The sequence below is a fragment of the Solea senegalensis genome, linkage group LG3, assembly GCF_019176455.1.
Source record: "Solea senegalensis isolate Sse05_10M linkage group LG3, IFAPA_SoseM_1, whole genome shotgun sequence".
Classification (NCBI taxonomy): Eukaryota; Metazoa; Chordata; class Actinopteri; order Pleuronectiformes; family Soleidae; genus Solea; species Solea senegalensis.
The window spans coordinates 23533670-23560785 of NC_058023.1; the positions used below are offsets into that span (position 1 = coordinate 23533670).

At 41.5% G+C, this 27116-nt stretch overlaps 3 protein-coding genes and 1 non-coding gene across 6 annotated transcripts; 1 reads left to right on the plus strand and 3 right to left on the minus strand.

Moving 5' to 3' along the window:
- Positions 1 to 751: 751 nt before the first annotated feature.
- Positions 752 to 15325, minus strand: brd1a (bromodomain containing 1a). 3 transcript variants are annotated; one of them, XM_044021576.1, is made up of 13 exons: positions 14707 to 15324; positions 11833 to 13252; positions 11276 to 11432; positions 10935 to 11066; positions 10708 to 10836; positions 8806 to 9118; positions 8370 to 8696; positions 6341 to 6937; positions 6071 to 6209; positions 5364 to 5497; positions 4489 to 4598; positions 3407 to 3561; positions 752 to 2295 (listed from the first exon to the last, which is right to left on the minus strand). In XM_044021576.1, exons 2-13 carry the CDS (start codon positions 13233 to 13235, stop codon positions 2112 to 2114), a joined length of 3780 nt encoding a protein of 1259 aa, XP_043877511.1. In that variant the 5' UTR covers positions 13236 to 13252; positions 14707 to 15324; the 3' UTR covers positions 752 to 2111. The 3 variants fall into 3 exon arrangements, with proteins under 3 accessions (XP_043877511.1, XP_043877510.1, XP_043877512.1); XM_044021575.1 differs by having other exon boundaries at positions 11264 to 11432; XM_044021577.1 differs by lacking the exons at positions 752 to 2295; positions 4489 to 4598 and having other exon boundaries at positions 3493 to 3561; positions 11264 to 11432; positions 14707 to 15325.
- Positions 10073 to 10145, minus strand: trnak-cuu. Its single transcript has one exon. It is a non-coding gene; the product is annotated as a tRNA-Lys (tRNA).
- A 682-nt stretch (positions 15326 to 16007) lies between the features above and the next one.
- Positions 16008 to 23066, plus strand: zbed4 (zinc finger, BED-type containing 4). Its single transcript, XM_044021284.1, has 2 exons — positions 16008 to 16179; positions 18272 to 23066. The coding sequence occupies exon 2, from the start codon at positions 18451 to 18453 to the stop codon at positions 22228 to 22230; it is 3780 nt and encodes a 1259-aa protein (XP_043877219.1). The 5' UTR covers positions 16008 to 16179; positions 18272 to 18450; the 3' UTR covers positions 22231 to 23066.
- Positions 23064 to 26825, minus strand: alg12 (ALG12 alpha-1,6-mannosyltransferase). The gene is made up of 9 exons (XM_044021285.1): positions 26475 to 26825; positions 25944 to 26076; positions 25678 to 25851; positions 25376 to 25570; positions 25197 to 25300; positions 24833 to 25056; positions 24486 to 24655; positions 23726 to 23801; positions 23064 to 23647 (listed from the first exon to the last, which is right to left on the minus strand). The coding sequence occupies exons 1-9, from the start codon at positions 26631 to 26633 to the stop codon at positions 23413 to 23415; spliced, it is 1470 nt and encodes a 489-aa protein (XP_043877220.1). The 5' UTR covers positions 26634 to 26825; the 3' UTR covers positions 23064 to 23412.
- Positions 26826 to 27116: the final 291 nt, after the last annotated feature.

The following is a 27116-nucleotide window of genomic DNA, read 5'->3' on the forward strand; positions in this document are numbered from 1 at the left end:
CGTGTAATATAATAAAGCTGTGTGTTCTGTCACAGCTCATAAACCTACCCTTCTTTGCAGCCCCCATTATGTCACTGGCAACCTATAGGACACAATTTGCAATTTAAGTGGACAATAATCAGCTGAGTAGATGAGCATGGTACTGTGCCATATGGCAAGTGGTAGTTTGAATTAGTGTCTGCCCTCTGCCAACCATGAAGGACACACAGTCCTTTCGAGTGGTTTTATAAAGATTTAAGTATCTCGATCTAATACCCCAGATAAGACTAAAAAAAAGAAAGAGAAATTGAATAATAAATTCAAATTTTGCTTTTCTTTAAATGAAGTTTTCAGTCATTTAATTGTGCAGCGACTTTGTGGATGCTTGAGACCCTTATTTAAACAACAAAGGGGAACATGAATAATTCATTACACTTTGAATGCTGCTTTATGTCACTCAGAGACAAAAGAAAGGAGGGGTGGATGTTTATATCTGTATGTTTATTTTTTGCTTTGCTACAAAAAAAACAGTCCCAGCAATGTTTCATATAACCTGATAAAAAAAACTACGACAGTTAAGTACAAAATGAAATATACCAAAACTACCCAATGCTACCCAGAAATTAAAATAGGCAATAGTATAAAATGAAAAGTCTTTCACTCTACAGCTACAAAAGAACACTAGAAAAGGTTACTTAAAAAGAAGGCAAGTATCCACCACAAAATGTGCCACTTTACCACAATCAGTTTTCACATCTTTCCTTGACTACAAAGTAATTCAAATGCTTTACAATAAGTTAAACGCAGGCATGATCTCCCTACGACTACACCAAAAACCAAGTAACAGTCAAATGTATCACATAAAAATACACTTTTTTTTCTTTTTTGGCAACAATTTCACACATCACACAAGAAATCAACCAAAAGAAAGTAAGAAAGAAAAGAAAAACATCTGGGTAGCAATATTTTTGGTTTCTTGAGAACAACATATGTTCTGTGTCCACATAAGACTGCCTGTATGAGCTTCAGAGACTTACATCTGTCATCACTGTGAGTTCAAATCATATAAATATATAGGAACAAAAATACTAAAACTACTTCCATACAATAGGAATTAATGCCAGGTGGAACCTCATGATTATACACTTAAATAACTTAAAAAAAAAAGAAGGGAATACTTTCATACCTCTCAGAAACATGTAATTTCAGCCCTAATAAATCTTATAATACTAAGGCTTTTGCATTTTTATTCTTCTTGATCACACAGCACTGGAAAAAACAGCACTTGCACCTTAGTGCTGAGAATGAATCAAGTATAAATACTAAAAAAAACTCCTGTACAGTTTCCATTTATGTCAAAACTACAAAATAAGTTAGTGTCAGGCAACTGTACAGATTATTTACAGTTTAAATAAAAAAAGGGAGATATTTGTAAATGGAGATGACTTCAGTGAGTAAATGTGACATAGACATATGATTTGGCTACAGCTGATTTAATGCAACTAAAAGGCCTTCATGTAAGCAGGAAATGTACATTTCTTTGAATCCAGCTTCTAGATGCGTTGCATAACACAAATGAAAAATTGAAAAAGCCAAAATCAACGACCGAGTTTAAAAAACAACTTATCAGCCACAGCCAAAACTCAACCAAGTGGTGTGAAGTTTTACTAGGAAGTCTCAACACTGCGGGCACATTTAACCAGGTTACCATCATGCACCCAAATCAGTCACTTAACGTTTATGCACTGACATGATAAATTAAATGACAGTTGTGATTGGTGAAGTGTATACACGGGAGGGAGAAGGAAAAAAAAGAAAAAAAGGAGGGGGGAGCAGTCTCTTAGCACAGTTACAAGGCTGGAGGTGGAGAGGACAAACAGAAAAGACACATTCATTTCAGCAGCAGCCGTATCCCATCGGCACATGGTAGGAGGAGTGTGTACGAGTAGGAATGGATGAGGAACAGACACCACCTGTTACAGCAGGTGCCCAGTAAACATTTCAGTCTCCTGCAGAGACAGAGAGAGGGGGAAGGGGTATTTGGTACAGGAGAGGTACGTGTTTGTGTGTGTGTGTGTGTGTGTGTACGTGTGTGTGAAAGTGAGAGAGGGAAGCAGATCCAGCGACTGTCATCAGTCCACGTCACTGAGGTCACTGACTGGCTCATCCTGCACTATGCTCAGGTGGTTCATAGCACGGCTGTAGGCGATCTGGACAGCCTTGCGAACGCTGGATGTGCGTCCCTCCATCATTTTGATCTTGTCTATGGTCTTGTCCATCCCCAGAGGAACCATCTTGGACCTCGGAAGCCACTGCCTGAAGGAGGAGGAACAAGCCTTGACTAAATATCATCAGAATGGCAGCACTCAATGTCTTTCCTTTCGCTTTTCAAGAACACATCACTCTTTTCACAGGAAAACGATCATCTGAAAATTGCCGTTCCTCTTTTTTCATATAGATATTACGTTTATCTGAGGTTTAGTTAGCATATATTATTTGCTACGCTGCAATTTAACTGGCGGGGGAGCCACCTGTAGAAATATATGCACAATTTACATGAACAATTTTGTACCGCTTCTCATCTAAAAGTGAATCTATGTGCTGAAATAATAGCTGCAGTCAACGTATTTCACTGTAACACCTGGAATTCTGATTTAACTGAAAATCTTTCAACATGAGTGTGAGTACAGATGAAGAGAAACACAGTAAAACAGCTCAAGTTCTTGCTGGTATTTCACAGAAAATCCAGTACACATGGATGAGAATTAACAACTAAACCTGCAAAAATAATGATAAGAAATCAACCATAATGAACATAATCAACACGAAAGGTATTTAATGGTACAGGATCAAAACTGCTTTGTTTATAATTATTCTGAATAAACATTCCATCAGCTGCCATTTAAAAACTGACGGCTGCATGGAAGCATCAGGGAGCTGTGCATACAGAGTAAAAATCTCTGGTGCCTCACACTGGTATTTTTCCAAGAAAATTGGAGGAGATGTCAACAATAATAGAGCAGAAGAGAGAAAACTAAAAGACTAAAATGTTAAAGTGGGGTTAAGGAGTAAAATCTGTTTTTTTATAAATGCATGCTGACATTTTTAAAACATACTCGGGGCAAATCCATGTGCACACTGTTCACTAAAAGGTGGAATCTTTCTTTTCTTTTTTTTCCCTTCACAGTGAATACAAAAAAGGCTGCACACTCTTGTGTTTGTGGAAGAAACAACACATTTTCCTAGTAACCGAAGTTCAGGAGAAATTTTTAAATGCCTCTCGAAGCCAGAGCCATTTGTTGCCTGTTGACGACTGATGTCGTGCAGCCACAGGAGAATAATGATGAGCTGACAGACAGGCTGATAGCTTTACCCTTGTAGAAACCTGCGGCAGCTTAAATCATTTTCTTCACAGAGCGACACTCACCAGCTGCGCTTGTTGTCGAAGAAGAGGACGAGGTAGAGTTTCTCTTCGGCTTTGTACTGCATCTGCTCTCCGATGCGGAGCACGTCCATGGGGGGCATGGGGATGGACACCCCGTTGTGCTGGCAGCCCACGCGCGGCATGTGGGGGTCAATGATCTACACGCAGCAAGGGAAGCGAGGGGGGGTTACACAGACAGACAGACACATATACTCATGAATACAAACATGGATTCACACATAGAATCACATTGGTATATAGTTAAGATGACTGAAGTGTTAAAAAATAATATGTGGAGGATAGAGTGGTAGAAGACGAATGAATAATATGCACACAAACAATCTTTGTGAGGACACTTATTGATGTAATGCATTCTTTAACCTCTTATCCTAACCTTAACCATCACAACTAAAAACCTTAACCCTAAAACTGACATAAACCAAATCTAGCCTGAACCATAAAACCAGCTCTTAACCCTAAAAAAAGCCCATTCAAATTGTGAAGACACACACAAACAAGTTTGTGCAACTATCCTTTTGAGGACACTGCACTTATCCCTTAACCAGAACTAGTTAACACCTAACCCTAACCACAATTCAGATCTTAGCTACAAACGTATCCAGTTCAGAAATGACGTTATCCCTTATTAGGACCAGGTTTTGGTCTCCATGAGGACTACTAGTTGTGACAAGGTCAGTGATTTTGCCAGAATAGATAAGATGTAACAAATAAAAGCGCACACACACACACACACGCACAGACACAGACACAGAGACATGCGTGCATGCATGCAGAATCCTAGCTTGTTGCAATAAGATTCTTTTCCTCATTTGTCCTTTAACACTAAGGTCAAATGTAACTGGTTAACAGTGAAAGGCTGCCATCTACAGGAGAGAATTGACAATTGTGAAGGAGCACTTGAAACTAAACTAACAGCTGAGGTGAAACTACTGCCTTTTTCCTGTGAGACAAGAGGGTCATAGTTAGGTTTCAATGTACGCCACAATGAAAGAGATGACAACTCAACGTGAGAGTAAGAAGACCACTCAAGTGATTGCCATGCGTTCTATCCGACAAACACTCACCAAGGCTGGGTAGGAAGGGTATCCACTACACTTGGCCCAAACTAGCTTTAAGGGTTCCAATGCAACTGTTGCAGCACTAGCAGGCATCCAGATATTGCTGTTGCCAACCTCTATGGAAGCAGGAACAACACCAAACAAGTTATGTGTGGGTTTAAACACGAACAGTAACACATTTTTTTTTTTTTTCTTTTCAAAACCATGCAGGAGCACACGGCAAACAGGGGCGGCAAATTAACTTTTCCCCATCTAGACCCTGCCGTGACAGACAGATATTGAAATTTACCAACCACTTATACAGTTTAATCAGCCAAATGAGAGTTTTGTCTCCAGATGCTGACTGGTTACGTGCCATGATGGCAGGCCAAGCACAAAAAAAACTCACTGGTCACTGCCAAAAGTCACAAGAACTTGGCTGATAGCTGCTGTTCATTTCCAAACCTGCTTTTTTTTTGTTTGTGTGTGAACACCAGGAGTCTGCATGTCCTATTAAATGAAACTTTCATGATCTTAATTGATGCTGAAGCGTGAACATGACACCAATGCTGCAGCGAGATGAACTCTGCACCTTTTGCTCATCGTTGTGCATTTTAACACTACTGAACAGGGACTGATTTATTTGCTGGTTCTTTTTTTTCAGTAAAATGAGAAATTGTTTTGTTTTGTTTTCAGAATAGGTTTAGAATCCATTCATCAGCAAATCATAATTGCAGCTCTGTATGTCACTGTTTTGAATGTGCTGTTTTCTGAAACTTGACATGTTTTCTTAACAATGTGAACTGTTGTAAACTGTCAAAACATGATAACAAGTTTCCATTTACAAAAATGTCTTTCCTCTCATGCGTGTAGTGTGATGACGCTTCGAGCCGCCGACTTACCCGCAGCTATTCGCGCTGCCTTTGCAAAGTTCCCGGTTTCAATGCAGGCGATTAGTTCGCTCTTATCGTCCACAGTGTTTCTCCGGACCAAGGCAGGTTTTCCCTTCCCACATTTTGGAAGACTGAGAATGGTGCTGGAAACAAGACAAGGGACAAACACACAGCAGCATTAATATAAGAAACAAAACATCAGGAGTGAACATCATGGAAAGTGTTGGATGGAAATTGGAAAGATGGAAGAGCTCTGCCTTCGCACAGATGCAAAGTAGCTGACAGTATCTGGCCTTTAAGGAATAGTATGTAGTAATGGATATGTGTTGTTGAACATGTCATTTCATAAATCTGCTCTATCTGGACAGCTGTTTAGTGACATGTTGTTCAACTCTATTAACTCCTGGTAACATGTTAGCGATGCACAAAGACCTGGAAAGGTACAGTTTGTAAGAATTAGTGACCTCTGATAGTGAAATTGCAGAGTGCAACGATTGAAGGACTCCTCTAATTATCCAAAATCCTTCTTTATTGAGTAGCTCATCTGTCTCAGGTGCTACAGAAACATAGTGAATCATTAGAATCAGTTAATGAAAAAGATTTGTTCAGTCCCATGTATGTGTGAAAGGCCTGTTTGAGTCCTGTCTCCCACAGACCAGCACTGTGTCTTCATTCATACGTTGCAAAAACATTTGTTTCTTTATCTGCTGGCTCACCTGGTGTTTCCTGGCAAACTGCTACACGAAGAGATGGAGGACTCGGAGGCACAGCGTCTCCGTGGCTCCACAGGTCTACTGGTTCTGCTGGTTTCTTCCAGCTCCTTCTCCTCCACCTCCAGAAAACCCCTCGACAGACCTGAGGGAGCACACAGCAGAAAGAGCCGAATGTTGATGTCTGCGGGTCAGCCAACCTCATTTCAAATAAATGTGCCTGAAGAAATTGCATTCAGTTTCTTTTACAATTTCTTTTCAGCTCGAACTTCTTACCAGTGTTGAGTCGTTTCACTGGAGACTCTCCCTCCTCTTCGTGCTCCCCCTCTCTTCCACCCTCCTCCTCGTCCTCCTCCTCGCTGTCTCTGCTGCCACTGCGCTTCCTCTTCTTGCCATGAAGAAGAGTCTCTAGTCTCGGTATGACCACCGACAGGAAGGATTTGGAACCCAGCTGTGCGCCGTCTTCATCTTCCTCCCCCTCGCCTTCTCTTATGACGAGGCTGTCGGCCCCCTCCTCCACGCTCCTCTGGGGCTTTAGTGGACTGGCGGTCTTTGATTTGCGAAAGAGCACGGCTGTCCGTCGACTGACCGTTCCAGTGGGCTCTGCGAGAGTGGACGTGGCCACGACGCTCACGTCGCCATCTAGCAGGGAGTTCTGGAGGCTGTTGTGGGAGTAGCCATTGAGTCGTGGGGCAGAGGAGAGCAGGTCCGGGATTTCCCCATCAAACTTCCCTCGCTTGCTGTGAGTGTTATAATCACAGTCTGGCATGGCGTCAATTGGTTTGAGGGTGGGAGGCCCAGGGTCTGTGTCTGAGTGGATGAGGGGTGGTATGGAGTCTGAGGGCTCCAGTTTAGGAGGAAGACACTTGTCCCCTGTGGTGGAGTATCAGAGAAAACATTAAATACCAATAATAATAATCACACTCAAAAATGAACAATTTAAGACCGTCGTGAGTAACGTTAAAAAGTGAACAAATGTCCATTACATTTGAGTTCACGCAATCCTGATTAGGTAATACATAAAAATAATATATACACGTTAAGACAGAACAGCAACATTGCGCTAGTAAAGCAAGAAGACTGCAACCAAGTATGACTCAAAGCATGAAGAAATGCCCATGAACAGTTTCAGAGGTGAATTCTACTACTCAAAAAACATGGTTGCACAACTTGCACTATTACACATATTTATTATCGACCATTTTTGTCTTTTATTCGTATGTTTTAACAAAATTATTTTTAATTACGTTTTCATGAGGAACCAACTATCTGAAATTGTATAGAGAACAGCGGGAGGTAATTTATAAAAAAAAATGGGGGGGGTATTTAAAAAGTTCACAACAAAAACAAAAAAACAACAGAAAACTAAAAATAAAAAAAAGAGTAATATGCTGCAACATTCACATTGTCCTTGTGTCTACAGAACTACATACACTGCACTATATCAAGTGGCTTTTGGGTTTGTCATATAGGTAAAACAAGGGGCAGCTTAGCCTCAGTAGCATTGAAGCACTTTGATGAATAAAAATGAGAGCAAAACAAAGTAGTCCCTTCTTTTTTCGCTCACCATAAGGCCAACTTCACCTGATTAAACACGACAAAAAGTGACAGAAAGCTTGTCTGTCTCGACATGGCATGGTACTAAAAAATCATGTCGTGCTCAAGTTACATCCTTGTTTACAAATGGTAGCAGGTTTTTTTTGTGGATGTGGAAAAATGACGGTTCCTTGGTTCCATTCAGGGATCAGTTCCACATGGACAAATAGGAATGCTGTTAGGATTCACCGGTGACACCTGTCCACTGCTGCTTGAGCACAACTGTCACCTCGGAGTAATTCTTACAACTGTCTGGTTCTGTGATTTGGAATGATTTTTTTGTTTTGTTTGACACTGCATCTAATTTAGAATTTCTAGGTTTTGTATTTCTCTGTTTACATTTTACAGAATTAACATTTTTGTATTTCCTATGGTGGCTGTTCAATCTGTATTTTATTTTTATTTTTGATTTGAAGCCTTACAAATATGACTAGGTTTTGTGACTAATAATGTTTGTTGGTCCCATTCTGTGCAAATTCAGATTTACTTTACTTAAGTGTATGGTCACAGAAAGTAAAAAATATTAATGAGCACAACTTGCAAAACCAAGAAAAGACAATTATCCCCAAAGCAACAAAGCAGACAATATTTTGATATTTTATGCACAATTGGAAATGCTTAGGTCATGTGACTGATTTGCTTTATGGGGTAATATCTGTAGTAAAGTGACAAATGAACTTCCTAATAGAATCAAGAGATTTACACCTACCCTCATCATCTGGAAAATGTCCATTAGGCTTCAGTCTCTCTTCTTTAGGTGTAGCCATCCCCAAATGATGAGGGGCTGATGAGGATGAGGATGATGCCGATGTGGAAGGAGTTGTGGTGGAAGTACAGTGCTGGTGGGGAGGCAGGACTCGTTTTAGGCTCATCTCATTGCGAACATCGTTGATAGTCTTTTTGAGGAGCTTGAGGCGCTTGCTACGCGAGGGGCTGGACTTCATGGCACACGTCAGGTCGAACTTCTCCAGCAGCTGCTTCAGCTGCTTGTCCAGAGGCAGATGCTCCCGATTGGCTGGTACGAGAAGGCGGTCCACTATGGAGAGAATTCAACACATTTCATGAATATTTCTTAGTCACCTACCGCCCAACGACCTGACTCAAGGGATTAAGTGAGAACGTATAACACAATCTGCTGCCCTTACCATCCTCCCAAGAAAATGGTGGCGATGCTTTGATTTCTGGAGCCTCGGGCAGATGCATTCCACTTTCCGAGTCGAAGCCTATTTTCTCCACGTCTAGTCGAGCCTTTCTGAGCAGGGACCCACCCTGGTCTCTGAGGCGAACGGCAGCTCGGTAAAAATAAGTGTCCTTTGAATTATACTTCATACAGTTTTCAACGATGAGGTTGAAATCAAACTCAAACTGCTCCAGGTTGTTGTAGCCCTGGTCGTCGATGCGCTGCCGCATGGTGGAGAAGTCCATCGGGTGCTTGATGTGGTCGAGGTAGTCAGGCACCTACGTGCAACAGCAGATAGGATGAAATATGTTTGTATACATGTATGTATGTTGAGATTTAGTAGATTATTCTGGATTTTGTTGTTGTATTACATCATTTTAAGACATGGACAGGATTAACAAAGTGACAGATTAGAGAATTGTCATTTGGTTCAGGGGGACCTTTTGACTTGAGGATTTGAAGACTTTTTAAAGTTTAAAAAAGGTAAAAAGGAATGGGTACAACTAGACCTGACCTAAGCGGTGCTGGTAACTGTATTGGACAAATTAAGCTGTTTGTCTACACTGCTCCCATTTTTGAGGTGCGATCTGTGTGTGTCTGTCAGAGCCTGTCAGTGCCAGGGGGCTCGTCTATCTCTCACTGCCCGTCTGTCTCGCATGCATGCACACACACAGGCAGCAGGAGCCTCACAAAGAAACACAGACCTGCTCTGACCCAAGTCACGATGGAGAAATTAAAATGTCCCAAAAGTTGCCTAAAGTGCAACAACACCTTTGCTTATAAAGGTGGTAACAAAACAGTCTTCTCAAACATTTGGCTCAAGTGCATCACACTCGGGTGGAAAAATGTGTTTGACTGCATAGCTCATAGCATGTCCCCCTCCACCTCAGGTATGTTAAGCTGGCAGTAACCCAGAATGAGTCCACTGCATTATGCAAAACACAAGTTAATAGTTACCATTAGTCAGTTAAAAGATTAGCCGCCTGTTCAAGAACTCTGTCTGAAATGGTCCAATCATACATACTGTATACAGAAAACAGGTTTACTGATCGAGTCTGAGAATAGTACAGATATAGATATATATATATTTACTCTATGAGTAACTATGTGAAGTGAATTTTTCACACATCTTTCATACCCACACAGACACGACCGTCGTACCGACATACTATATGAAGGACAACTCGCTCAACTACTGACCGCCGTGACCCCCAAACGCGGAAAAAGAACCGCGCCCAACGTGGGGCTCGAACCCACGACCCTGAGATTAAGAGTCTCATGCTCTACCGACTGAGCTAGCCGGGCTGAAGTACAAGAAATACCCTCAGCATTTACAGACGAGAGCAGTGAGTGGACCTTGATCTCCAGTTACGCATTCCATTCCTCAACACTGTGGACACAGTACACACGGGGGGGGAAATGAAGTTTGTAAACAGAAAACTTTTAAAGCCCTAAGAGATCAGACTAATATTAAAAAGTAGGACACTGTGTCCTCCCCTGAACACCAGCGGTGAAAAACAAAAAAGGTTTGAATAGCTTTTATAGAAGTCTAGTGGAGTTCTTTCCAAGACTACTTCTATGTAGCTTACTCCTCTTTTGTAAGTTGTTTTGAAAAAAAGCGTCTGCTAAATGCTTAAATGTAAGTATACGTATCAGAAAAGAAAGAGAGAGCTGCTGCTATATTGCTGTTAGCACACAAGCCATCCTGACAATAGCACAGCCACATTTCAAGAGACTGTGTTGAAATATGAACCTGTAAGTCACAAATCACTGTATGACATTCTTAGTCACCGAGTCCTTAAGACAAATTGTTTTGCATAAAGGCAAGTTATCTATATTCTAATATAATACATATAGAGTGATTCACCTCATTGATATCCACTGGCTGTGTGAAGATCTTGGCTTGGTCTTTTGCCTGAAGCTGGTCCAAGAGAGTTCTGAGCAAAATACTGAAGGGAGTCAGCTGCATCTCTAAGAGAGTCTCTTGTAGCTTCATCTAAGACACAGCACAAAACAGAAACCCAAGATTGTTTTATTGATTTTGCAGATTTTTTACAGCCAGAAGTGAAATTAATCCATCCGTCCACTTTGTACCTCTTCCCTCTTGAGTTTCTCCCTTTTGCGGATTAACTCGAGCAGTAGCCGAGCTCTCTCCAGGTCGTGTCTGAGGCGGTGCCATTCCTTCAGCTGGTCCTTTAATGCCCTGCTCTCCTCCTCAACTTGCTTCTGCAGAAGAAATAGAAATAAAAAATGCAGAACTTGCATTTAGTGGACTATAACACAATATAACACATCAGCACAAATGTTGTACAAATTATAGCTTTATGAATAATCATAGCACTTCCTTGAAGTTCTACAAACTACTGGTACATTGATAGAAAAAAAGCAAAATGAAGACTAAAAGTCTCCTGGTGTTGACTGACAGATGAACAAACCGGTTGCACATTCTTCTGAGAATGCAGGTTTGTCTGAAGGCGTCTGAGGAGGGGAAGCCCATTCCTGGATTGCCTCTTCAGTGTCCAGTAATTTAGGACCAGCTCCACAAAAGCTCTTTTCTTCTGGACTGACACTTGGTTCAAAATGGTTTGTAACCTAGAGGGGCCACGAAGACAGCAATTAGAGGACAGAAACACAAACATCTAAAAACACAAAAGGTACAGATCGCTTGAAGAATTTAACACCAGTGAAGTGAAAAAGATAGCCAGTTAGCTCTGGTTGAAGTTCTTAGATTTAGAGAAATCAACCAGAACTTGATAGACAAAATAAATATGAAACCCCTTTCCCACTGAGGGCGCAACACTACGACACACATTCATATTTTGACCGTTTCCAGTGATCCTTACATTTAAAAACTTAGGAGTGCTCAATATCACAATCAAGCCCTTGCATACCCACAGATTATAGTGTAAAAGGGGCTTCAGATATAAGACACTGTCACATGGTAAAAGCAAAATGTTTAGAAAAATAGATTCCTGTCAATTCAGATGTGTACCTGTGAGCAGGAAAAGTAGGCACAGTAGCAGCGGTTGCAGCTTCACTTTCAACTTCGGGCTCAACCTTCTTGTTCTTGCTCTTTTTCTTCTGCTTTCCTTTTGAATGTCCTTTACCAGCAGCTTTCACTTTCTCCAAGTTCTTGCAAAGGCCATTTTTGGGTTCAGCATCATCGTAGATTGAAAGTGGCCTCCTTACACATCCATTTGGTGTGTGCGCTCCACAGTAGGCTGTTTTTTTCACAGAGAAGGTAGGCTCTCCTGTGTCCGTTACCTCTTTGATGGGTTCCATCTTCATAAAGAGCCCCGCTTTTTGAGCACAGCTGACATGGAAGGCAGTGTAACAGTTGGCTTTGTGGCACTGTATGCATGCCCCAACACCCTTCTCCTTGCAGAGGTAGCATGTGAGCTTCCAGCGGGCTGGAGGTATGTGGCTGACACCATCGATGGGTTCAATGAAGGTGGTGTTAGAGAAGCCAACCTCGGGGACCCAAAGCGCACACACCACATGGCCCCAGCGGTCATCCGCTGTCTTTTTCACTGCCCCACCCTTCCTGGGACAAAGGATACAGTCTGCAGCCTGACCGGGTGACTGGAGGCAGTGTCTACACAGCCACTGGCCCTCAGGAATGTAGGGCACACCGTAACATTCCTGATGCACAGCAATGTTGCACATATCACAAAATAGAATAGCGTTGCTGTTGTGGCAATCGCCATCCATGCAGATGCAGCACACGGCATCCTCATCGATGGCAGCTTGCTTTTCACTGCTCTCATCCAGGTTCTCCAGGTACAACTCCTTTTCAAAGCGGTCAACAAGAAACTCAAACACATTGTGGGACACCTGACTGACCCCTTCGCTTCGCCGTTTGTCATTGACTAAATCTAGCCATGCATAATCTTCCTCATCCATGTCATACTCTGTTTCCTCATCAAGCTCTTCCTCTGTTTTCTCTGTGTATTTATAAAAAGCACCTGACCGCTTGGGAACAGCTGGAAGGTTGTATTCCACGGTGCGAAACTTCGGCTCAGGAAGCTTTGGACCAGCATTGCGGCTGGCATGATGCCCAGCTCCTTCTCCTTGACCAGTGATTCCCAGCGCAGCATTTCTCTTCTCCTGGTTGTTTTTTAGTCTCACTGACCTCAGAAGGACCTGCTGCTGTGGTTTCTCAGCATTCTCTTTATTGCTGGTACACTCCATCATCTCCTGCACCATGGGGTCATCATCCGAGATCACGTCCAGCGTGTCATATATGCTGAGACGATGGAGGCGGCCGTCAATTTCGAACTCAACCATGCGTTGCGCCTGGGCATACGTCAAGATCTGCTTGTTGGGTGACGGCTTGATGGGAGACGGTGGCCTCTGCGGCACCGCAACCCGGTGCTGCCGAGCTTTCTTCTTCATCTTGCTGCTCCGTGTTGCTGTGGAGACAGAGTGGGGCGGCCACAGTTAGAGATCTGCATACATGTAATTAATTCACGTAAAAGCAATTTTTAAACTATTCACAATTACAGTAATGTTAAGGCAAATAAAAAGCTTAAAGATAAAGAAGGCAGTAATGCAACATTACAGATGCCAAGTGCTATAAAACATCAAAGAAAAAGAATTAAAAAAACAGAGAAAACTGTGGTCTTAAATAGTGAACACGATCATTTACAAGTTTAAATACATGAATGATTGGCCTTTAAAAGGAAACTTTTTCAGTTTTCTTTGTTTTGAACATGTCTGATGTATAAATTAATTCATGATCTTGTGCAACCACCACTTAGTGTGACTTAGCAAAAACAATGCTTGGGAAACTGAGAAAAACTGCTTTTGTACAATCAGTATGCTCAGTCAGATCAGCAGCGATATTTACATATCTGTAGTACGCAAACTGCAGTGTTTTGAACATTTAAAACGAGCCAATCGCGTGACCACTGAGCTCTGAAATGTTACTCTGACACAGAGCCTATGTAATGTAAATTTTGTTTTTGATGTGGTGTACAGTTTGTACAACAAACAATGAAACAACAAGGCTGATTCTGGCTGAGTCACTAATAATATGTGTACATGTAGTAGGCTTTCATCAACAAGATATTAAGGCTAGGTAAAAACTGAATGACGATATATGATTGCAATATAATTATCATCAATATCAATATGAGAAAGGTGCAATACATATATCTGGATATAATGCTTTTGCACTACGTAAACACATACCTGCTGCATGTTGTGGTGCTGATTTGTTAAATGTTTGTTTTTAACAAATATTTCTTGTTTTCTATCAATGCAGAATGTTTAAAAACTTTGACTCAGGAGCGAATTTGAATCTCAAATTATATTGTATCGCATAATTGTCGATATCGACTGGTCTGAAACTTTTAATGTTGTAATATATCGCCCAACTCTACTAGATATTGATATATATAAAGTTTAAGTAACACCAATAGCTAAAATTATAACACTATTAAAATGATTTGAATGAATTATAATTTTATAACGGGCTAATAACGAGAGTAAACTTGTGTTTTTTCTGCTGTTACTGCCCCAAAACTAAATATTTGTGAACTGGGGCATTTAACTGAGGTGGGAGGCGGCCACAGTGGGAAGTCTGAACTGGGAGTACACAGGCACAGGAAAAAGCATTTATCCATTTGGTGCAGAGAAGCAATTGCCTTTACCACAGACGACTCAGTCGAAGTTGCCAAATTGCTAACAATAACATTAGCTAGCCAGCTAACTAGCTAGAGCAGCTAGCTATGCCAGCAAGCGGAACAAATGGCGTCAAACAAGAGCAGCTGCTGTTGGTTAATGCATATGCAGTATGTTAGTGTAAAACACACATTTGCAGCCGCACAAATAAAACAAAACACAAAAAAACCGAAGCACTTACCTCGGATGCACGAACAGTTTTGCTAGCTGAAGAAGACGGTACCTAGCCAGCAGCCTTACAAAGCAAAGGCGATACGGCCTGCTAAGTGGCTCTGATTCCGCACACAATGTTCTCATCCAACGGGCGATACGGGGGTCCTTTTCAGTTGCTGATAAAAGAGAAAGGGAGCTTCTTTGTGTGTGTGAATTCTCGCTAAGAAATTCACAAGATAACTCACTTAACTGCTTTGTGGACCATTATTGGGTTACAGTCACACACTAGCCACAATCGACCAAGTAGGAGAAGCAGCAGCAGTACTACCGACGGACGGAGGGCTCATCCCCCAACACAACAATGCGTTACACCAGACAACTCCCACCCGCACGCACCGCTCTACGTGTGACGCTGGAGGTCATGTTTAGTGGCGAGTCGTGGATTTCGCACAATAGCCCATCTGTCACACGATCGACACACGGACTTTTGTCATTCCCCACACACAAAACAAGAACCGGGCTGCTATAAGTCATAATCAATGGGTTCGAGTTTCAAGCTACGGTGTAGCAGTGTGTTTGAGTTTCCTGTCAAGAGGACACACATGACTCAAGGAGAACTACATACTGCTACGCTCAGAGACCCACCCTATCCGTCCCACTGTCCTTGAGGTCAAAGGACACGATCAGCTTAGATAACGTTCAATATAATGTTCCTATTAAAAATCAAGAATGGCCTCTGAATGTCCGCGAATGCAACACTAGGGAGCAGCCATTCATTCATTCATTATTTAGTACCCATACGTTTTTGTTTGTTTATTTATTTATTTAACTAACAATTATTATTTGAGGATTAACGCTTTATAGAATACTAAAGAATTACCCTGTCAAATTGTATTATTATTATTATTATTATTATTATTCAGTTTTATTGACCACGCATGTGCCTGCATTTACAAGAAACTCAAGTTGCAAGTTAAATACATGAAGTAGATGGCATTTGGCTAACAAATATTTTACTATTATCATCATCACCATTATTATTATCATTATTATTGTTGTAATTATTATTATTGTTGTTGTTATTACGTTTTTTCTTGTTCAAAGTTCCTTGTTAACCGCTATTGTATATGTAACCTGCCCTCACTTGTTGCTCATATTTATCTAACAACGCGCAAATGACCGCTGTCACTTTAAAAATTTTAGAAGTAGTAGTAGTAACAGTAACTATAAAAAATAAATCGGCGACATATTACGTCTCAGTCCGACGTTTTAATGTAATACGTCCCCTTCCTCTGCCACATTTGAGACCCTGCGTCCGGTGACATCATTAAAAGATGTTCCTTCCGTCCGACGCTGTGTGGAGCTGCTCCGGCCGAACGTGAACTGCTAGCAAACCAGAAGACAAAAGCAACAAAGTGAACCCCGCTCCGGATCAATCAAATGTGTCAAATTTAACTGTTTGGGGGCCAAAAACCCTGGGATCACACCACCATACTCCACAGTAAGTACACTGCTCTCACGATCACGTCCTCGGGTGGGTTTTGTGGACACGGGACGTCGTGGTGAGCGCAGGTCTGATTCGGATCCCGTGTGGTTCGTGTGTTGCCACGGCTGGGTTCTGCCTCGCCAGGTTAGCTTGTATGTCCTGTGTGTGTGTGGCCTAGCTGGCAGCTAACCAGCTAACAGTCGTGGTTCGGTGTGTACGGCACTTTAGTGGTCAACAAAACGTCCAATTGTCAGTTGAAGACGTTGCACTGGCTCTGATATTCGTGCTAAGAATCCATGTGACAGGAGTGCTGCACCTGAGTGTTGTTTTATGTATTTTCTTAGCTTTACGGCTAACACACTTAGCACCAGTATAGCCACCGTGGTGTTTACTGATGGTGACGCGGAACTGCCCTTACTGATATATTATAATGTGAAACATTTATTCATGTGAGGGTCTCGAACGTTTCATTGCTCTTTATTAGTATTTGTGGAGTAACTCAAAAGCCTGTACGTTGACCCCCATTTGAAAACTCGACTATATTATCGTGAAAATGAAAGCAAGTCAACGTTGGCTATTTTCTGCTGTCCTCTAGTCTCTTCCTGCCTAGCACTTTAGCCAAACCCGGAAAACCCGTCTGTCACCGATCACTTGGGAAATTGCTTAATGCTGCTACTTTTGTGTGTGTCATCTTAAAGGGGAATACATTTATGAATTCTAGTAGTTGTGTTGGTCACATGGATGAGGTCAAGTTATGTTGATTATTAATGACTTGTGGTTATATACCGGCCGTTACAAGCAAGTTATTCTGGTTTGTGGTACTGGGCAAATGTTTTCAGAGTGGCTTGTTTGTTCACATATATGTTGTGTAATGCTTTTATGCTCTGTTGAGTTTTGTAGATAACTCGTCTTATCTGAATATTATCCACTTTGTGCTGCATGTATGTATTTTTTTTTTTTACTTATGCCTGATATTGGTGATCAGAGTCACCATAAAAGGCGTTGTAAGAACAGCAGGGGTGTGTTAACATTCAGTGTTAGTCCACTTGTTTTTAACAGACCTCATCTGACCAGATTCCACAGCTGAAGTTGTTCTGAGAAATTTGTTTAAAAAATCCCCATCACATTCAACTATTTAATTTTTTATATACATATATACACATACACACTCAACTATTTAATTTTTATTTATATATATATATATACACATACACACTCAAATAACAGGAATTTGGTCTAAAAGTCTGCTATAAATCATACTATCGCGGAGACACTGTGTTTTGAATTATATCAACTGATTTGTTATTTTGATTTCTGTAGTGGTACTGTTGTTTTAATTAATGGTTTGTAGAGGGTTTTTTTTAAATATATAAACAGTGGTAAATCAAATATTAAAATATTGAGTTGCGGTGTGTAACAAAATGTCACTGAAAATTGTTTACATATTTAACCTAAATCTATGCAGCTCAGCAATACATCAACTACTCAAACATATTGAAGTAATTGATGGAAAAAGAAAAATCAGTTTAGTGTTTCAAAAATTAAAGTAGCATGGATGGAGAGTTGATGGAGAGCAGTTGTACATATTACAAAATGTGACAAGGAAGAAAGTAACTGGCATTACGGTGTATATTCAAACTCTCAATTAACATTTCTAAATTAATAGTAGGAATATTTGGGATGGCTATTAAACAACTTCTAATGAATGAAAAGTGATTGGGAGAAAAACAATGTTAGTTTTAATGTGCAGGGATGAGTACAGGATTTAATGATTTAAAGCAAAGGACTCAACTGACCAAACCTGTATTTGTAAATGAAAATATGTGCTGGAGCTTCACAGAGCCCAAGGTGCTTCTGTGTTTGGGAGGTGCGAGTCACCCTGCAAACACTTTCATATTCATCACCTCCATTTGAATTGTTGTGAAACTTGATTTTTACTGTAACACGTAACTTCGTAACATCACTGTTACTGTCAAACCTACTTAAAAAACGTAAGTTAATTTCATGCAGAGTGCCTCTGTGCTGTTGTACAATACCTGTATTACCTGTTTTGTGGAGTCTTGTTCCTTTTTAATTCACTCTGATTCCGCTCTCTCCTTTTCACTAGGTCGTGTGTGGTGAGGTAGAACTACTCGTCAGCATGCAGGCACCCCGTGTCCTCGAGAGCCCCACACACATTACAACGCCTGCTTGAGAGCTGCTGTATCGATGACTTACACCTGAAATAGGTGATTACATTTGACAAGGCAGACCTGACTATTCTACAGAAACCCTTGGGCTGCTGCCATGGACGGGGAGGAAGAGGTCTCTCACATGAGTGAGGACATGGACAGTGAACCGAATGGCTCCACTGAAAGTAAAAAAAAGGAGGCAAAAGGGACCTGCCTGAAAATTGAGGGCCAGGATGGCTACGTGTTCAAATCCTACAGCATTAACCCTCATGACACTGCAGATGCAAGTTCACCAGCCTGCTCATCATCAACACTGGATAAAGACTCCCCCCTTTCTCCCCATTTATCTTCTCAGGATGACAAACAGTTTGAGTCAGATGAAGCAAAAGAGACTGACCCAGGTTCCCCCGCTCTTTCAAACAAATACCTAAACACTGATATTGAGGAAAATACAGAGAATGAAAAATATGACGATAACAATGAAGCGAGTCAACATATCAAACGGGAAGACATTGAGGGTGCAAATGGAATACAGGATGGCATGCATGAAGATGAAAGGCTTGCATTTGGAAGCTCATTTGGCCCTTTTCTAACAAGAGAAAGCGATGAGTATAGTAATTTACTAAGTGGCTACACAGGCACCCTTTATGATGTTGCCATGGACGCTGTGACTCAGAGCCTTTTATCTTCCATGAGGAGTCAAACCAATCCAAGGAAAAAATCTCCCGCATGGAATCACTTTTGCATATCACCACGAGACAGTACCAAAGCAATCTGTTTATACTGCATGAAAGAGTTTAGTCGGGGTAAGAATGAGAAAGACCTCAGTACAAGTTGTTTAATGAGGCATGTACGAAGAGCTCACCCCACCGTGCTCCTACAAGATGGAGCAGACGCGTCCTCAACTAATCTGACTAACTCCCTCCCCTCATCTTTCATGCTTCCCTCCCCAAATTCACCAAAAAATGGAGACTTGACAAATAGCATCACTACTTCTGCCTCAAAGAACACTTCACCGTCCACCTCAGCTGAAAATTCAGACCCGTCATCCAAAGAAGTGTTACCCAAAGTCGAACCAAAACAAGAACAGTATGCCAACGTTGACACAGTTGGTAGCATGCTCTCATCCTCACATTCCAATGAAAACAACTTTGATGACATGTCAGAGGCAGGGCCTGAGCGCCTCCCCGGGACCCCCAAAAGCTCTAGTTCCCGTCGCAGATCAGCTGTATGGAAACACTTCTACCTGTCGCCTGCTGACAATTCCAAAGCAGTATGTATCCATTGCATGAATGAATTCAGTAGGGGTAAAAATGGTAAAGATCTAGGGACAAGCTGTCTAATTCGTCATATGTGGAGGGCCCACAAGGAGGTTGTCATTGAGGAAAATGGACAGGGCAATCACATTCCCCCACCCTATACAAACCCACCCTCACTTTTGTCCCGCACAACTTTACAAGATCCACAAGAGTTGAAAAAAGAATCCTCCCCTTTTCCATCCTCACCAGAGAACTTGTCAGAAGAACTGCCCCAAAGCATGGAGGAAAGTATGGATATACAGCAGGAATCTGAGGACATGATGCAACTCTCAGGGCAAGAGTCCTCCCTCAATCTCTCCTTCAAAATTAAGACCGAGGATACACCCCTAACTTCCTCACCATGTGACCTCTCTGAGGGCCCCAGCCTCAATCAGGATCATTCTGTTTTCCAGCAAAACAAGAAGATCATGAAACGGGTGAAATCCGAAGTGTGGCACCATTTCATAGTGTCACCAGTTGACCAGTTAAAAGCACTGTGCCGTTACTGTCCATGTGTCATCAGTCGAGGGAAAAGGGGCGACTTTGGTACGAGCTGTCTGATGAGGCATCTCATGAGACGCCACCCAGATGTCCTCAAAAACCAAAAAAGCATAGACGAAAAGGAATCTTCCTCCCCTCAACCTCACACCAATCTCACTGCAACAGATGCAGTTTCAACCAAAGAAACTGAGAGCCCAGCCAGTGAGAAAAAACCACCAACCCTGCCTGTTTTCAGTAAAAAGACGTCAAAACTGTGGAACCATTTCTCTATTTCACCTGCTGACCCCACAAAGGTGGTTTGTTTGCACTGTAGCCGCACAATTAGCAGAGGCAAAAAGACTACAAACCTCGGCACAAGTTGCCTCTTTAGACACATGCAGAGGTTTCATGGACACGTTCTTGAAAGTAACAATGCTAACTCAGGTGATGTGCCGTCTGCTGAAATTAATGTTAAACAAGAGCTCATGGAAACATCGGTCTTTGAAACAGAACAGAGCTGTGAAAGGTTTGATGAACTCCACCCGGTTGCCAAAAAAATCACCAAACTTATCGCAGAAATGCTTGCACTGGATCTTCAGCCATCAGCTATGGTGGAGAATGCTGGACTAAACAGACTGCTAGAGTACCTCCAGCCTCAGTATTCTCTACCACCTTCTTCTTACTTTACTAGCACTGCCATACCAGATATGTACGAAAAGGTGAAGGATGTAGTGCTGACCCACCTCAAAGAGGCTGAAGGTGGTGTCGTCCACTTCACAACCAGTGTTTGGGTCAGTAGTCAGACAAGAGAATACTTGACCCTTACTGCCCACTGGGCAACATACGAGTCAAGTGTCAGACCCCAAGGACAGGACTTCCACTGCTCTGCTCTTCTAAGTGTCTCACAAATAGACTGTGATCAAGATGTGCAGGACATCCCAAAGCAGCTTGAGTATCTGTGGGATTCTTGGATCACATCATCAGGGCTGAAAAAGGGTTTCACTGTAACTGACAACATTACCATCAGAAACACTTTGGAGGACCATGGCCATGTCACCATGCAGTGTTTTGGACACACTATAGACCTCATTGTAAGCGAAGCCATAAAAAGTCAAAGGATGGTTCAGAACCTTCTGAGTATTGCCCGAAAGATCTGCGAACGCGTGCACCGCTCAGCAAAGGCCAAGGAAAAACTCGGTGAGCTCCAGAGGCTCCACCAGCTGCCAGAGAACCAGCTGATTCAGGATGTTCCTTCCAAATGGAAGACGTCCTTTTTCATGTTTGAGCGGCTGGTCGAGCAGAGGAAAGCCATCGACGAGATGTCGATCGAGTGCAATTTCAGGGAAATGATCAGCTGTGATCAGTGGGAGGTGATGTTGTCGGTCTGTAATGCACTGAAACCCTTTGAAGTTGCCTGCAGGGAGATGAGCAGCCGCACTGCCACTCTGGGTCAAGTAATACCACTCATTCACATCCTCAACAGAAAGATAGACCTGCTGTTTGATGAGACTGTGGGCATAGACAACATGCTCAAATCTCTAAAGGAAGCCATGGTGAGCAAAATGTCGGCAACACTGAATGACCCACGGTACATTTGGGCGACCATGTTGGACCCACGATACAAGACGTCATTGTTCACCGAGGACGAAGCTGAGCGATGTAAACAAGATCTAATCCGGGAGATGGACGTGTCCACTTCTACCTCAGTTGCAGACAAGCCTCTGCTGCCCAATGGCTGCAACGAGGCCCCCGTGTCATCCAACACCTCCAATTCAAACAGCCTCTGGTCCCTAATGGCTGACATCAGGCAAAAGATTAAACACGAGGAGAAGCCAAAGTCCTCTGAGCTGGCAGTGCTGGAGTACCTTGAGGAAGACATACTTGATCAAAGCTGTGACCCTCTCGACTACTGGAACCTGAAAAAGTTCCTGTGGCCCGATCTTGCCAAAGTAGCCGCCCGTTACGTTGGCTGCCCCCCCAGCATCATCCCAGCAGAGACACTGTTCAGCACAGCTAGTGTCAACTGTGCCCTAAACCAGCCCAGGCCTGTACTGGAAAACATAGAGGGTCTGCTGTTCCTCAAGGTCAACCTCCCTTTGATCTACTTTCAGTACTGATTAATGTTAAGCATTAACTTGAAAACCCTTTATTAAGGACCAAGTTGCATAGCTGTGAAATGGGGGGGGAGGGGTCCGTTGTCGGGCAAAATGTAAAATATCAATTTTTACACTGATTCTGTGTCTCAATGCAAAGGCCAGATTGAGGTTTAATTGTGTTCTGTGTACTACTGTTAAAACACTTTGAAGCTGTTATGATGAAACATCTCAGTCAGAAGTGTATCAGGGAGGGAGGGTTTTTCTAGCTGTAGGGGTTGAGGATAATGTGTTTGCTTGTAAATTAATGTTTCCGTCTTCTGTGTCTACTCTCTCCTTGTGCCTTATCCAAAACTACTTCAGGTCAAAAATGCTGTAAATACGTTTTGTTAGATTTACGCAGATCACTTCAGGATGCTTTTTGTTTTGATTTCCATGGATAAGATAGATGCAGAATGGTTTTCTAAACGAAAACATGGTCCAAAAATAAATGCTGTGACTGAAAGATGTTTTAAGTTAATGTTATTTAATTTTCATTGTTGAATTTTGTGGCTCATGGTACTGTCAATTAGAAATAGATCTTTTTTACTTGTGAAATGTTTTTAATAAGATAATGTACAATATTGCTGTATTTTCGGAATAAGGTTAATGTTTGTTTGAAATATACAATTTGTCTCTTAAGCACAATTTGAGTTTATGTCCAGGGGAATTAAATTATGGGTTTATTATTGAATATAACAATGTACTGTACATTTTTATATTAAATGACTTTGGAGCTTAATTTGATAAATGTTTGAGCATCGAGATTGGAACCATACAAATTTTGTGGTCATTTGTAAATAAAGGTTTTCCTTATGCAATATTGCAGAGTTTTTATTTCATTGTTTGTACAAAACACAGAATTGAGTTATAGTTAATACAAAGTGTGAAATTATCAAGTCCAGGAATGTCATGATCTAAGGGGAAATAACCAATTCATGATGGCATTTTATCTACTTTATAGAGTAGAGAACTATTTGAACTCATTTTTAAAACTCAAAGGTGCTTTTCTAGTTTTTTTTTTTACATGGTGGGGTCGCACATGTCGGAAGTTTATCTGTGATAGAATAAAGCGCGATAGATACTGTCTATTAATATAACCTGTGGGACACCATAAAGAAATAGCCTCCCAAATCCGACACAGCATTCCTGTTACAGTCACTCCTTTTATGTCTGGGACTCAGTCTTTCTCTCCATCAGCACAGCTTTCGTCTCCAGCTGCACACTGAAAGGAGGGAAGTGAAACAGGTTGAAAGCAGTGTTTCTATAACCATCTATAAAGGCCAGAGGCTGGTGTGTGTCCTGCAGTAGCTGTATCTTGGTAACGTCGGCCTCCATGAGCAGGTGTGAGTACATTTTGATTTCTGGATTTGTGGGACTCATGTCCTCCCGTTTGTCATACCTGTCGGAAACATTACATCAAAGCATTACAAAACGTCACTGTCAGACAGATTTATGCTGAAATAAAACGAACACGAACCTCCAGTTTCCGTTTTGCTCAGAGAACCGTGACACTCCAGTTTCAGCAGCATAGGTGTCAATATGAACAAATACATCTAAGAGAAAAACAATTATACATATATATATATATATATATATTATATAAAATGTTAAAACACAATATGTCCAATAATTACTAAAAAAAAGGCATATATTTTAGTATTATTACAGTTTGTGATAATTATGATAAACATTAAATAGGAACAGAAAATAATCAAAAGACCACTACCACAAAGACTGCACAATGTGAACACAGGAACATGGGTGTTGATATGGACAATAATGTTACAGAATAGAGTCTGAAATTATGAGGATTATACAGCATTTTCTATAATTACAACAAACATGGAGAACGAATGATTAAGCCTCAGTTCAAGGTCACGGCTTTCAGCTTAAGCCTTTAGATTTAAAACTTGATGGATTACCACATGAGAGACCATCATAATATTAACTGCTCTTTATTCTAAAGCAAGGGTGAGAACGTAATATGAATTACTACCAACATTTAAGTATAATATAAAGACTTCAGGATCTTTCAGTTATATTAAAGTATAAACCCTGGGTCAGATATGCTTCATATGGAATTCCCTATATCCGATTCGCTACAATGTTGCTGAAATTGTGATACTGATTTGAAAACAAGTGATTGTTCACCCCTCAATTGTTTTCTTTAAACCCTTCTACACAATATGTGAGTGATTCTATCACTTCTATATGAACAAACTGAAAATGATTCCAACCTGCAGTGGCTGGCACCAGCCTATGAAGTTCCTGTATCCCATGTCCCCCTGGATAGTTGTGGTGGGAAACATAGAGGCAGACACTCGAGTACGCCGCATTGGTCAACAGCTGGCCAACCACAACTGCAGAGCCCAGTTTGTACATCCAGGATTTCTGGTAGTTGCACAGACTAAAAGCACATAACATAACAGTAAATGAGGAACATGATCATTAGCCTTTTGTAGCGTTTCACCCAAAAGTGCAATAAGCAATAATAGTTTTGGCAAAATACATTGTGAGTTTTCTCATCTACTGTTTCATTTGTATCCTAAACATCAGATTTGTGTGTTTTTGTGCTTCGACTTACATGAAAGAACAGCCTCGAGCAGCCACCAAACTCAACACTGGGAAAGTGTAAATGATGAAGCGCAGCTCCTTGTGGGGCAGCAGTGAGTAGATGAGGATGAAGCCTATCGTGGGAAGCAGTAGCAGCCTCATCCGTCTGTCAAGAAGGCCGAGGGGGACGAAGAGCACTGTGCAGCCCAAAGCACGGGGCACCGCAGAGTAAAAGTACCAGAGAAAAGGGGAGGTTTACTGAGGAGAGGGGTCAAGGACAACTCAATGTGTGGGGATCATTTTTGATTTTTTAAATATGACCAGAAAAATAATGGAAAAGTGACTGGTTTCACATAGCAACAGATGGGAATGTGCAGGTGTAAGTAAAAGGATATTCCCCACTTGGAACTTTCGTTGAGAATAGTGTTGTACCACAAAACTTGACCTTCCGGCCACAAAAACTTCCTCCAAAAGAAAGTGTCAACAGCTACTGTCAGAGCTGCAAAAGATAAAAGCAATAATTACCAAAAAAAAAGCATACAGTACGTTATGATTCGGCTCATTCATCACTCACCCAGTGACAAGATCCCAGCAGGAACTGCGTGGTAAAGCAGACGCAGCAGTCCCAGCTTCCTGCTTAGCAGTGATATCAACAACATGAGACCCATGAAGATGCAGAGCTCCGACCGGAACACAATGATGACCAAAGCAGAGAGGCTGATGAAGAGACCATGTTTCTGAGCCATCCAAGACGTGAAAGCAACAATAACTGCAACAAGACATTTACTGTTATTATTTTACTCTATAATTCACTGAAACAGAAAAATTAAATGCTTATTTCGGAGTTTCAAGACTATTAGATCTGGTGCAGCTTACCAATTGGTAGTGCAAACACATTGGGGAGAGTCCTGGTGCTGTAGAACATGAGGTGAAACTGTGTAGCACATGTCAGACAGAAGAGCCCTGCCACTGTAGAGCCAAACTGCCTCCTCACTTCTTTCTGCATGTGCCACAATGCACCAATAACACAAACTCCCAGGGAAGCTCGGACTGTTTCGAAACACACCAAGACAAGACATCTTTATTCAGTTTATTCTAACGCACGATATCAATTACTAACACATTTATTGAGATGTTGGTACCTATCAGCTGTGTGTAGAATTTCGGCACATCCAGCAGAGAGGACAGGAACACAACAGGGGAGGAGAGCAAGGAGAGAAAAAGAGGGCCAAGGAAAGTCCGCGGCACCACACCAGGGAAATCATGGTGGTCATACTGAAAAACAAGATACATTTTTGTGTCCAAATAACATAAATAAAGGCAAAATGTCAACCAGACATCTAGAACAACAAAGTTAACAAAAGTTAAATAGATCCATCCATTATATAAATGAGCTGATTGTCATAAAAATGTAAAAAATAATTGTTACATTTGTGAATAACTTAATTGATATAATACATGAAATATGTGTTTTACACATTAAACATGTTGCGTGATAAGCTTTCTTCTTATATCAGATATTACACAAGCGCCGAAAAATGACATCAACACATGCTGGTGCAGTTTTGTATCAAGGTCAAAAAAAACACTTTTATTAAAAATAAAAAAGTAGTCATGTGTACATTAGCTTCTACATGGCACATCTAGTACCTGACTCTTTAACACCGCCTTACCTTGTCAAAATGTAACCTGTGATACAAAATGTCGTGCGCTGCTTGTAAGTTAAAGCTCTCTTCAACCTTCGTGAATGGACAAATCACCAAATGCAAAATTGCCACGAGAATAAGTAAAAAGAGCAGTGGAAGACCAAAAACATTCCTCTTTTCAGCCATGATAGCTGAGAGCCGGGCGTCACTTCCGGTAAAGACAGGAAGTGAGTTATACACGTATGTTATCCTATAAAATATATATTTACTTTGTTTATCTAGCGGCGGCGTGAATATTGTATTTAGATTATATCGAATATTTACCCTGAAAGAAGAAAAGAAAACATATTTAAAATACTATTTCTGTGTTTCGTGAATTTTCCACGTGCGGAAGGACCTTCTTTGTCCCGCGCGTGGCGGATTGTGACTTGTTAAAAAAATGACTGACACGAGATGAGAGCCAATCAATGGAAGCCACAATTGGAACCAGAAGCTGACGCGGAAAATTGCAACTGAAAGGTTTTTTTTAGCCAACCGGCATGTAAATACTACTTTATTGCGCTTTGCATAGATAACGCTTACTTAGATTTAATGGTAAAAACAGTCCGCGTAGATGTGTCTGAACCGTGCAGCTCTACGAAGTCAGTAGGGAGCGTGTGTTCTGGTGTG